Source organism: Salvelinus sp. IW2-2015, linkage group LG4q.1:29 (genome assembly GCF_002910315.2).
Source record: "Salvelinus sp. IW2-2015 linkage group LG4q.1:29, ASM291031v2, whole genome shotgun sequence".
NCBI lineage: Eukaryota > Metazoa > Chordata > Actinopteri > Salmoniformes > Salmonidae > Salvelinus > Salvelinus sp. IW2-2015.
The window spans coordinates 24,422,729-24,435,968 of NC_036842.1; the positions used below are offsets into that span (position 1 = coordinate 24,422,729).

The window sequence follows — 13,240 nt, forward strand, 5'->3', positions numbered from 1 at the left end:
GAAGGACATCAGAGGAAGTGATTGGGTCGTGTGAGGAGAAGAGCATCAGAGGAAGTGATTGGGACGTGGTGAGGAGAAGAGCATCAGAGGAAGTGATTGGGACGTGTGAGAAGAGCATCAGAGGAAGTGATGGACGTGTGAGAAGAGCATCAGAGGAAGAGATGGGGTCGTGTGAGGAGAAGGACATCAGAGGAAGTGATTGGGACGTGTGAGGAGAAGAGCATCAGAGGAAGTGATTGGGACGTGTGAGGAGAAGAGCATCAGAGGAAGTGATTGGGACGTGTGAGAAGAGCATCAGAGGAAGTGATTGGGACGTGTGAGGAGAAGAGCATCAGAGGAAGTGATTGGGACGTGTGAGAAGAGCATCAGAGGAAGGAAGGCATGGGGTGGTTGGATGGGGAGGAGGGCACCTACGGTTACCACAGCAACCAGCTCTATAAACAACTCATGTACCCTGCTTAGAGAGCCGATGGTGGTGGTGGTGTGTGTGAGAGAGATATTAAGCATGGGCGTGGTAAATTGTAGATTGTCCACCTGCAGATATGCAGCCTTTTCCCTCGTTCCCTTTCTCTTTCTAGGTTGGCACACTGGTGGCAGTGGCGGCCGCATGCTCTGAGGCCACTGTGCAGAACTCCAGTGTTTACTCTGATAATAGGGATTGGATGTTGTTGTTTCGCCCCCCAAGGCATCTACAGAGACTTCATTAAATCAATCCTCAAACAGAGGCTTGTGAGAGGAGGCTCTGATACACTGTGATGGATTCTGCCACCAAACCCTCTCCTCCACCCCCCACCGCCTGAGACAATAGCTCTGCTCTGTGGAGAATGGGAGGAATATGCTCTAGTTAACAACGAGAAGGGAACGCAGGCGTTGGATCCGCTTCCATTAAAGTGGTCACACTCTAAATTCGAGTATTGAGAGGTTCCCTGAAGCACGTGAGGTATTCAATACAAAGCACACCTATAAAACACCATCTCTATCTAATAGAGTAAGTAATAATCAAATGTTTATATCTAACATGAAAACCACTAAATAACCTATATAACCAATGAGAGTGAAGTTAAGACGAAAGGGCCTACCACTGGGAAACAATTGGTTGGATCTAAAAACAAATTCCTTGTTATTTCAGCTTACTTTATCAATGGAATCAAGTTGCATCAACGTGGCAGGTTCCAACAAGTGAATAAAAATGAATACTAAACACAATCCCCCCCAAAATAATTCCTACTGCATTATCTTTCCATCCCCATTGTTCGTATGAGCATTTGATTTGAGCATTTGATATCCAAGATGGCGTTGCAGTCAGATGTGTGTTTGTCTTTGTCTTATCCCGTGTCTTATATAGCCGTTTTTCCCCGTATATATTTTAATCTCAATTTCTATCTACGAACAAAATATACTTTCCTGCAACCCGCCTCACCCAATGTGGTACAGATCTGCTCTTTTTATTCCACACTGCTTCTCTCCACCACGTCACCAGATTTCTGCCGCTCTGGATCATTACACCGGATCATCGCAGCTAGCTCCTCTGTCCCGAAGCAAGCACCAGTTATCCTTGAGCTAGCCTCGAGCTAGGCCCATATACCAGCTGATTCTAGGGCTACAATACCTATTTGCCAACTGGCCTGGACCCTTTACTGTCGACACGGAGCCCCGGCGATCCATCACGACTGGTCTGCCGAAGTAATCGCCCGATGTGGTCTCAACAGGCTATTCCGTTACGATGTCACCGAAGAACCATCTGCTATCCCCAGCCCGCTAGCTTTTCTGAACACCGTGTCCTCCGCAGGTCCTGTAGCCCCCAGTTCCACTCCTATTCCCCAGGCGCTATCATTTGTTGACTTCTGTAACCGTAAAAGCCTTGGTATTAGACATGTTAACATCAGAATCCTCCTCCCTAAGTTTGTTTTATTCACTGCTTTAGCACACTCCGCCAACCCTGGTGTCCTAGCCATGTCTGAATCCTGGCTTAGGAAGGCCACCAAAAATTCTGAAATTTACATCCCCAACTACAACATTTTCCGCCAAGATAGAACTGCCAAAGGGGTCGGAGTTGCAATCTACTGCAGAGAAAGTCTGCAGAGTTCTGTCATACTATCCAGGTCTGTACCCAAACAGTTCGAGCTTCTACTTTTAAAAATGCACCTTTCCAGAAACAAGTCTCTCACTGTTGCCACTTGTTGTAGACCCCCCTCAGCCCCCAGCTGTGCCCTGGACACCATATGTGAATTAATTGCCCCCCATCTATCTTCAGAGTTCGTACTGTTAGGTGACCTAAACTGGGATATGCTTAACACTCCGGCCGTCCTACAATCTAACCTAGATGCCCTCAATCTCACACAGATTATCAAGGAACCTACCAGGTACAAACCTAAATCCATAGATATCATACTGACCAACCTAACCTCCAAATACACCTCTGCTGTCTTCAACCAGGATCTCAGCGATCACTGCCTCATTGCCTGTATCCGTAATGGGTCCTCAGTCAAACGACCACCCCTCATCACTGTCAAACGCTCCCTTATGCTGCTAAACATACCCTCGTAAAACTGACTATCCTACCGATCCTTGACTTCGGCGTTGTCATTTAAAAAAATAGACTCCAACACTACTCATCAACTTGGATGTAGTCTATCACAGTGCCATCCGTTTTGTCATTAAAGCCCCATATGCTACCCACCACTGCGACCTGTATGCTCTCGTTGGCTGGCCCTCGCTTCATATTCGTTGCCAAACCCACTGGCTCCAGGCCATGTATAAGTCTTTGCTCCAGCGGGTATATTTCCCTGGTCGTCCCCAAAGCCAACACTTCCTTTGGCCGCCTTTCCTTCCAGTTTTCTGCTGCCAATGACTGGAACAAATTGCAAAAATCACTGAAGCTGGAGACTTATATCTCCCTCACTAACTTTAAGCATCAGCTGTCAGAGCAGCTTACTGATCATTGCACCTGTACACAGCCCATCTGTAAATAGCCCACCCAACTACCTCATCCCCATATTGTTATTTATTTTTGCTCTTTTGCACCCCAGTATCTCTACTTGCACATCATCATCTGCACATCTATCATTCCAGTGTTAATGCCAAATTGTAATTATTTCGCCTCTATGGCCTATTTATTGCCTTACCTCCCTAATCTTACTACATTTGCACACACTGTATATAGATTTTTTCTGTTGTGTTATTGACTGTACGTTTGTTTATCCCATATGTAACTCTGTTGTTTTTGTCACACTGTTTTGCTTTATCTTGGCACGGTCGCAGGTGTAAATGAGTTCTCAACTGGCCTACCTGGTGAAATAAAGGTGAAAAAAAAAATATATATATATGAGCAATTGATTTGTGGAGCAGGATCCCTGTGGAGCAGGAGACTGCTCTCTCAAACCGTTTACTTTCCCTACCTCCCTGGATTTGAATGAGACATTTGTCTGAGGCTGGCTGATAGGGATGCAACCTCTGCAGTGTATAATCAACTCAATCATTAACTGTCTGAGCTCAAATATAGAAGTCTATTAATGTCTTTTCTCTGTCTCCCATGTCTTTTCATAAGGAGTCGGAACATAGGTGATTATAGGAAAATGGACTCAGACAAATGGACTCTTTTAGGAAAATGGAAAATGGACTCATCACGATAGGCATGTGGCCCAACAGCTGAGCACCATGTGCATGTCAGAGTGTTTTCACACATATCCATCAGCCTAGACTAACGTGGAAATTATGACGGAACAGCCAGTTTAAAATGAGCATGAGACCATGGCAACCATCTCTCTTTCTCCCTCCAAATAGCCCAATTGGAGCGCAGCACCCACCAATGCCGTCATTCTGGGAGACAGGTGAGAATATGACACTGGAGTTTCCTTCAAGAGCTCTAACCTCTTACCTGCTACAATGTTGAGGATATAATGGGAAAGGTAGCTTATTTTGACTCAGAGCGCTGAGGTAAAAATCTAACAACAACATAAACTGTGTAAACCAGACTAAACAATTAGGAAGGTATTTTGACTGGCCTCCTGGTCAAAATGATAAACAGTGTCCCACCAGATGGTGTGTTTGTGGCTGTCGGCAGGCAGAGCTGGGTTAGAGCCAGGCCTTCATTAACGCATCGTAGCACAGATCAGGAGGTTTTACACAGTCCGGTTTTAAAGCTACACTGCTGTGCCGGTCCCTGCTCTGGCAATGTGTCTGCCACCACTGCAGTGCTGGATCAGGGATTAGGGATCAGAGACAGAGAGACAGAGAGGCGATCAGGTAGGTAGGTAGGTGTGGTGTGTGTAGGATCAGAGAGGAGTCAGGGGTGAAAAGGTTAGGTGTCAAGGGTCAGGTTCCATGGAGGAGTGTGTAGGGAATACTCACTGTCCTCCGAAGAGCTGCATGCCCAGCAGGGCAAAGACAACGATGAAGAGGAAGAGGAGGAAGAGCAAGCTGATAATGGACTTCATTGAATTGAGAAGAGACACTACCAGGTTCCTCAGGGAGTTCCAGTACCTGGGGAAAGCAGAGAGAAGAGAAAGGAGGAAGAGAGAGAGAAAGAGATGGAGATAGTAGTGAATGGACAAGGAGAATATAGGGAGGAAAGGATGGTGGGAGGGTTGATTGTGGTACTACCGGTAAATAGATCCACATTTTCCACTACATTGTTGTGAATCACATGATTATTGACTAATCTAGTGAGTATAAAATGATTGCAATCTAACTTTAATAGGATTATAGACTGACAGAGTGGGACAATGCTAAACATTGCTCTGAGGAAAAATTCTTCATATTGTCACCACATTTGATTCTGAATGTATGTTGATATCTTGTATGAGAAATGTGTGTTCACTCACTTGGTAAATTTGAATAACCTGAGCAGACGAAGAGCCCTCAGCACACTAATGCCATAGGATGCCCCTGGTTTGATCATAGACCACACCACCTCAAGTATACTCCCTATTATCACCTGTGGAGAAGAGGAGAGGAGAAAAGGCGAAAGAGCTACTGTAACAAAGTATCTACTACTTGCTACTCAGCAGCAAATCACTGTCGCTGATTATACAGTACCAGTCAAAAGTTTGGACACACCTACTCATTCAAGGGTTTTTCTTAATTTTACAATTTTCTACATTGTAGAATAATAGTGAAGACATCAAAACCATGAAATAACACATGGAATCATGCAGTAACCAAAAAATTGTTAAACAAATCAAAATATATTTTATATTTGAGATTCTTCAAAGTAGCCACCCTTTGCCTTGGTGCCAGCTTTGCACACTCTTGGCATTCTCTCAACCAGCATCATGAGGTAGTCACCTGGAATGCATTTCAATTAACAGCTGTGCTTTGTTAAAAGTTCATTTGTGGAATTCCTTTCCATCTTAATGCGTTTGAGCCAATCAGTTGTGTCAGTTATTCTACAATGTGGAAAATAGTAAAACAATTAAGAAAAACAGTGGAATGAGTAGGTGTGTCCAAACTTTTGACTGGTACTGTATATATACACACAGTCCCTTCAGAAAGTATTCAGACTCCTCAACTTTTTTCACATTTTGGTAAGTTACAGCCTTATTCTAAAATGTTAAAGATTGCTTTCCCCCCCTATCAATCTACATACAATATCCCATAAAGACTAAACAAAAACAATAGTGAATACATTTTTGCTAATTTATTAAACATTTCAAACTGAAATATCACATTTACATAACTACTCAGACCCTTTACTCAGTACTTTGTTGAAGCACCTTTGGCAGTTATTACAGCCTTGAGTCTTCTTGGGTATGACGCTACAAGCTTTGCACACCAGTATTTGGGGAGTTTCTCTCATTCTTCTCTGCAGATCCTCTCAAGCTCTGTCAGGTTGGATGGGGAGTGTCGCTGCACAGCTATTTTCAGGTCTCACCAGATGTTCGATTGAGTTCAAGTCTGGGATCTGGCTGGGCCACTCAAAGACATTCAGAGACTTGTCCCGAAGCCACTCCTGCGTTGTCTTGGCTGTGTGCTTAAGGCCGTTGTCCTGTTGGAAGGTGAACCTTCGCCCCAGTCTGAGGTCCTGAGCAATGTGGAGCAGGTTTTCATCAATCTCTCTGAACTTTGCTCCGTTCATCTTTGCGTTGATCCTGACTAGTCTCCCAGTCCCTGCTGCTGAAAAACATCCACACAGCATGCTGCTGCCACCACCATGCTTCACCGTAGGGATTATGCCAGGTTCCCTTCAGAAGTGATGCTTGGCATTCAGGCCAAAGAATTCAATCTTGGTTTCATCAGATCAGAGAATCTTGTTTCTCATGGTCTGAGAGTCTTTAGGTAGCTTTTGGCAAACTCCGAGCGGGCTGTCATGTTCCTTTTATAGAGGAGTGGCTTCCGTCTGGCCACTCTACCATAAAGACCTGATTGGTGGAGTGCTGCAGAGATGGTAGTCCTTCTGGAAGGTCCTCCCATCTCCACAGAGGAACTCTGGAGCTCTGTCAGAGTTACCATCGGGTCCTTGGGCACCTCCCTGGACAAGGCCCTTCTCCCCTGATTGCTCAGTTTGGCCGGGACTTTCAAACGTCTTCCATTTAAGAATGATGGAGGCCACTGTGTTCTTGGGGACCTTTAATATTGCAGAAATGTTTTGGTACCCTTCCGCAGTTCTGTGCCTCGACACAATCCTGTCTCGGAGCTCTACGGACAATTCCTTCGACCTCATGGCTTGGTTTTTGATCTGACATGCACTGTCAACTGTCAACGTTATATAGACAGGTGTGTGCCTTTCCAAATCATGTTCAATCAATTTAATTTACCACACCCCAATCAAGGTGTAGAAACATCAAGGATAATCAATGGAAACAGGATGCACCTGAGCTCAATTTCGAGTCTCATAGCAAAGGGTCTGAATACTTATGTCAATAAGGTATGTTTTTTGTTTTTAATACATTTGCAATAAAAATGTAAAACCTGTTTTTAATGGGGTATTATGGGGTATTGTGTGTAGATTGCTGAGGATTTTTATATATTTAATCAATTTTAGCATAAGGCTGTAACGTAACAAAATGTGGAAAAAGTCAAGGGGTCTAAATACTTTTTAGCAGATGCTTTGATCCAAAGCAACTTACAGTCATGAGTGCATTCATTTTATGTATGGGTGGTCCGGAGAATCAAACCCACTATCCTGGCATTACAAGCACCATGCTCTACCAACTGAGCTACAGAGAACCAATCAATTCAATCAATTGATTCAATTCAACATTTAACATTAGAAACAATTCAACATTTAATGATCATATAAAAAATGTATCCAGTTGCCATATAAGTCAAGTTAAGTAAGCATCTGTATCTGAGACGGGTATTGCAAAGGCATTTATGGTGACTTACACCAAAGTCGAAGCAGTTGAAAGAGGAATGGAAGTAGTTCCTGGCTCCCAGGCCGTACATCTTCAGGCTCATCTCAGACATGAACAGACCCAGGAACACAAACTCTGCCAGGTCTGGGGTTCCAGGGGGGTGGAGAACCATCAATGACTAAATGCATCAGCTACTGATAATCATCCATTTGATTGTGAATGTGTGTGTATTTGTGCATGCGTGTGTAGGCATCTGTGTGTGTGCACGTGCCTGGTGTGCATACACACGTGTGTGTGTGACTTACAGAGGGCAGTGGTGAGCCACTCAGGCTGGTCGTAGTGGACGATGGCCACACACAGTGTGTTGAGGCCCACCAGACACAGTACTATCCAGTAGAAGCTCTGGGCTTTGACCATGCGACGGATGAAGAAACGCATTCTCCTCTCCTTGCGGCGGAAGTAGGACGAGCTCTCCAGCTTACTGCTCTTCACGCTGGCCCGGCCAAACGGAGAGCCTGGGGGGGCTAGGGGGAAGTAGGGGAGTCAGCACAGAAAGCTGTATCATGCCATACATCACGTCACATTCCCAAAAGGGATTTACTGTTCATCATTATCAAGTCATCATCGGCAAGTCTAGGGTGATTTGAACATCATATTACATGTTCTAATAGTTTACAAAGAAAACTATTGGCATCCAGCATTAAGTCTGTATTTCTGTATCTGAGGGGGGAACAGTATAAGAGTATTGAGGCTACTTCAGGCTGTAATCGACCGCACTAGAAGCTCCATATTTAGACTCTCGCTCTACATTCCACCTGAATAAATCCAAGCTTCTTTGCTAATTGAAAGACCTTCACAGCTAAGACTAAAATGGATAAGACGCAAATGACTAAGGCAAAAATGTATCCTCAATTCTCACTTTCCACTCTGAAAAAGTAAAAATGTTGCATTAAAAGGTTGTATAATCTGCCTCAATGAGAGTGAAATTGGATCTTTAGTCTAGATCAGGAAAAATGTAGATATAAGATTTGACTGTGTAAAGCCTGTATCCCCGTGACATTCATTAAGATGTAAAACAGCCACTGGAGGTTGTCAGGAGAGGAATCCAGCCGGTTGTTTTAATGTGAATGCACTAAATCATTTCAATTATCATGGTTAGGAGCATTTCCCCCAAAGACAAGCAATAACATATTTTTTTCTGTGAAGCAAACGGAATTTCATTAATATTAAAACTCTAATTCCATTATCCTGGAGTTATTTTTCCAGCTACTATCATTTTTGTTTATAATAAGTAAATGAAATCAACCTAACCTCTAGGTGACTGTGTAAAGCCTGTATCCCCATGACACTTTTACTTTTAGGTTTGTGTGTATTATGTGTATTGTTAGGTATTACGGCACTGTTGGAGCTAGAAACACAAGCATTTCACTACACCCGCAATAACATCTGCTAAACATGCGTATGTGACCAATACAATTTGATTTGATACAAAGAATCAGTAAAAACAAGCAAAACCTCTGACTATGATACTGTGAGTAGAGTTTCCTTGTATAACAAGTGTTGTTAGTTGTGTTACATACCAGAGATAACAGTTAAATACATCGAGGCATTAAAAAGATGCATGAGAATAGGAAAACAGTTGAATAGACCAAAGGTCACCAGAGACAGAATATCACACATACTGTATATCCCAATGGCCTAGATACGGTACAAGCTGTGAAAACAAGCTCAAGGACTTATCTAAAAGGTCAAGTGTTAGCCAAAGGTTGATTTAGTCAATTAAGGTCAAATGTGAAGGTTAGGGTCAGTCAGACAGTTGACTGGTCAGTCAGATAGGAGTACAGGACGGTTGAGTCTTACCAACAGAGGACATGTCAGTGAAGTGATCCTCTCCCTCCTCAGCACCAATCAGGTCATTCTTACTCTTCTTGACCTTGCCTCGTTTCAACACTGCACACACACAGCACAGCAGAGAGGCAGGAGTAAGGATATGTACACACACATGGACATTTACATACACACATATGTATGTGCTGCCACGCGCACGCACGCACACACCCACCATGCCCCTCCCCCATATGTGTGGGCTAATTGGATGCAATGAATAGTGGGCATCAATCACATTTTTCATTCACCGATTCTAGCTTCCGCTTCAAGTCAGCCTTGAAATGAAAAACTGCTGTGCATGAATGTGATTGTCACATGACCATCAATGTCACAAAAGCTCTACAACCCTTCTGCTCAGAGGCAAAATGAGCTCTGCTTATGTTCTCTATGAATGAGGATCGGAGCAACATCTTAATTCTCTGGAGAGTTATGAGTAAATGGTGAAACAGAGAGAACCGATAAGGTGTTTAATAGAACGACAGACAGATTGACAACGCTCCAACGTTTGGATCTTTACCTATAAATCTGTCCTTTCATTTCTCTCCATCCCTTCTAGCAACTGTACCTTTGCTCGGTCAGCAATGTTTGGCATTAGCACAATGAAGTCACCTGCACTACATGCAGCAAGTAGCCTAGTGGTTAGAGCGGGGTTCCTGTGACCGAAGGATTGCTAGTTCAACTCCCGAAGCTGACAAGGAGAATCTGTCGATGTGCCCTTGAGGAAGGCACATAACCCCAATATGCTTAGTCACTTGATCAGATGGATGCCCTCCAATTGCGGAAACGCTATCAACGTGACGCTCGTAACTACAATTTCCTGATTTGTCTCTTCATCAACAAACTGGTGTTCTGACTCTAGCGATAGTCTCGACCTATTGTTCACCCGTCTTGGAATACCTGATGGTCAAATGCCAACCCTTCTACCTCCCGAGAGAGTTTTCCTCTGTTATCGTAACTGCTGTATACATTCCACCTCAGGAAAACAACAAAAAGCTGGCACTTGAAGAACTGTACGAGGCTATAAACATTCAGGAAACCATGCACCCAAAGCTTGCTTTTCTTGTTGCAAGTAATTTTAATTCGGCATCACTAAAACAAGTGATGCCCAACTTCTATCAACAATTCTCCTTTGCCACTAGGGGTAATAAAGTCCTGGACCACTTTTACTCACAAGCAAGCACACGAGGCTTTCCGTCGTCCCCCTTCGGCAAATCAGATAACGACTCTATACTCCTGCTTCCCCTTTACAGACAAAAGCTCAAAACAGGAGGTAAATGGGACGCGCTCCATTGAAAAATGGTTGTCCGAATAGATGGCAATGCTACAGGACTGCTTTGCTAGCGCTGACAGGAACATGTTCCGGGACTCCACCAATAGCGCCGTCGATCTAACCACCTTCGTCACCGGCTTCATCATGAAATGCATTGCCAACATCGGCCCCACAGTGAAGGTTGGATGCTTCTCCAATCAAAAGTCCTGGATTGCCTCCGAAGTGTGTCAATGATGGCGCATTGAGTGACTTCCAAATTATTAGTATACGTTTTTCAAGATGAGTGATGAGAAGAGAATTGTCCAGGCGATTGAGTATCTCACTACAGCCACATATGCCATGTCTTGAAATATTCAGAGAGACGGATTAAATGTAAGTTTACATTGTAATCATTCTGACAGCCAACTTTTTAGGTCTGCACACAACTTCTGGACTATATAGCATTCCCAGAAAGCATGGCTTATTGAGGCATTATTAGTTTTACACTTGAGACATGACTCTGCTATTGTGCTGTAGAATTTGTGAATATTGTCCCTTGTATGATATACAGAACCAGTCAAAGGTTTGGACACGCCTACTCATTTAAGGGTTTTTCTTTATTTTTACTATTTTCTACATTGTAGAACAATAGTGAAGACATCAAAACTATGAAATAACACATATGGAATCATGTAGTAACCGAAAAATATAGTTTATATTGAGATTATTCAAAGTAGCCACCCTTTGCCTTGATGCCAGCTTTGCACACTCTTGGCATTCTCTCAACCAGTTTCATGACGTAGTCACCTGGAACTCATTTCAATTAACAGGTGTGCAAAGTTAAAAGTTAACTTGTGGAATTCCTTTCCTTCTTAATGTGTTTCAGCAAATCAGTTGTGCTGTGACAAGGTAGGGGTGGTATACAGAAGATATCCCTATTTAGTAAAAGACCAAGTCCATATTATGGCAAGAACAGCTCAAATAAGCAAAGAGAAACGACAGTCCATCATTACTTTAAGACATGAAGGTCAGTTTATGCGGAAAATTGAAATAACTTTTAAAGTTTCTTCAAATCAAATCAAAAATGTATTGGTCACATACAAGCGATTAGCAGATATTATTGCAGGTGTAGCAAAATGTTTGTGCTTCTAGCGCCGACAGAGCAGTAATTACTAACAAGTAATATCTAAGAAAGTACACAACATATACCCAATACACACAAGTAGGAATAAATTAAGACTACATAAATATAGACGATCGATGTCAGAGCGAACGGACTAAGATACAGAAGAATAGTATAGAAAACACTATATACAGTTGAAGTCGGAGGTTTACATTCACTTAGGTTGGAGTCATTAAAACTCGTTTTTCAACCACTCCACAAGTTTCTTGTTAACAAACTATAGTTTTGGCAAGTCGGTTAGGACATCTACTTTGTGCATGGCACAAGTCATTTTTCCAACAATTGTTTACAGACAGATTATTTAACTTATAACTCACTATCACAATTCCAGTGGGTCAGAAGTATACATACACTAAGTTGACTGTGCCTTTAAACAGCTTGGAAAATTCCAGAAAATGATGTCATGGCTTTAGAAGCTTCTGATAGGCTAATTGACATAATTTGAGTCAATTGGTGGTGTACCAGTGGATGTATTTCAAGGCCTACCTTCAAACACAGTGCCTCTTTGCTTGACATCATGGGAAAATCAAAAGAAATCAGCCAAGACCTAACCAAGACAAAAAAAATTGTAGACCTCTACAAGTCTGGTTCATCCTTGGGAGCAATTCCCAAACGCCTGAAGAAACCACGTTCATCTGTACAAACAATAGTATGCAAGTGTAAACACCATGGGACCACGCAGCCGTCATACCGCTCAGGAAGGAGACGCATTCTGTCTTCTAGAGATGAACGTACTTTGGTGAGAAAAGTGCAAATCAATCCCAGAACAGCAGCAAAGGACCTTGTGAAGATGCTGGAGGAAACAGGTATAAAAGTATCTACAGTGGGGCAAAAAAGTATTTAGTCAGCCACCAATTGTGCAAGTTCTCCCACTTAAAAAGATGAGAGAGGCCTGTATTTTTCATCATAGGTACACTTCAACTATGACAGACAAAATGAGAAAAAAAATTCCAGAAAATCACATTGTAGGATTTTTAATGAATTTATTTGCAAATGATGGTGGAAAATAAGTATTTGGTCAATAACAAAAGTTTATCTCAATACTTTGTTATATACCCTTTGTTGCAATGAAGAGGTCAAACGTTTTCTGTAAGTCTTCACAAGTTTTCACACACTGTTGCTGGTATTTTGGCCCATTCCTCCATGCAGATCTCCTCTAGAGCAGTGATGTTTTGGGCTGTTGCTGGGCAACACGGACTTTCAACTCCCTCCAAAGATTTTCTATGGGGTTGAGATCTGGAGACTGGCTAGGCCACTCCAGGACCTTGAAATGCTTCTTACGAAGCCACTCCTTCGTTGCCCGGGCGGTGTGTTTGGGATCATTGTCATGCTGAAAGACCCAGCCATGTTTCATCTTCAATGCCCTTGCTGATGAGGGAGGTTTTCACTCAAAATCTCACGATACATGGCCCCATTCATTCTTTCCTTTACACGGATGAGTCGTCCTGGTCCCTTTGCAGAAAAACAGCCCCAAAGCATGATGTTTCCACCCCATGCTTCACAGTAGGTATGGTGTTCTTTGGATGCAACTCAGCATTCTTTGTCCTCCAAACAACAACGAGTTGAGTTTTACAAAAAGTAATTTTTTTGGTTTCATCTGACATTCTCCCAATCTTCTTCTGGATC

The 13,240-nt window shown here is 42.9% G+C and overlaps 1 protein-coding gene across 4 annotated transcripts in view; it reads right to left on the minus strand.

Annotated features, from left to right (window-relative positions):
• Positions 1-13,240, minus strand: part of LOC111961707 (voltage-dependent N-type calcium channel subunit alpha-1B-like) — a 235,501-nt gene that overhangs the window by 68,387 nt on the left and 153,874 nt on the right. For all 4 annotated transcript variants that reach the window (XM_070442465.1, XM_070442456.1, XM_070442461.1 and 1 more), the window contains 5 exons: positions 9,156-9,245; positions 7,601-7,819; positions 7,327-7,439; positions 4,824-4,936; positions 4,351-4,482 (listed from right to left, as the gene is read on the minus strand). In XM_070442465.1, the coding sequence (XP_070298566.1) occupies positions 4,351-4,482; positions 4,824-4,936; positions 7,327-7,439; positions 7,601-7,819; positions 9,156-9,245 (667 nt within the window). The remainder of the gene's footprint in view (positions 1-4,350; positions 4,483-4,823; positions 4,937-7,326; positions 7,440-7,600; positions 7,820-9,155; positions 9,246-13,240) is intronic.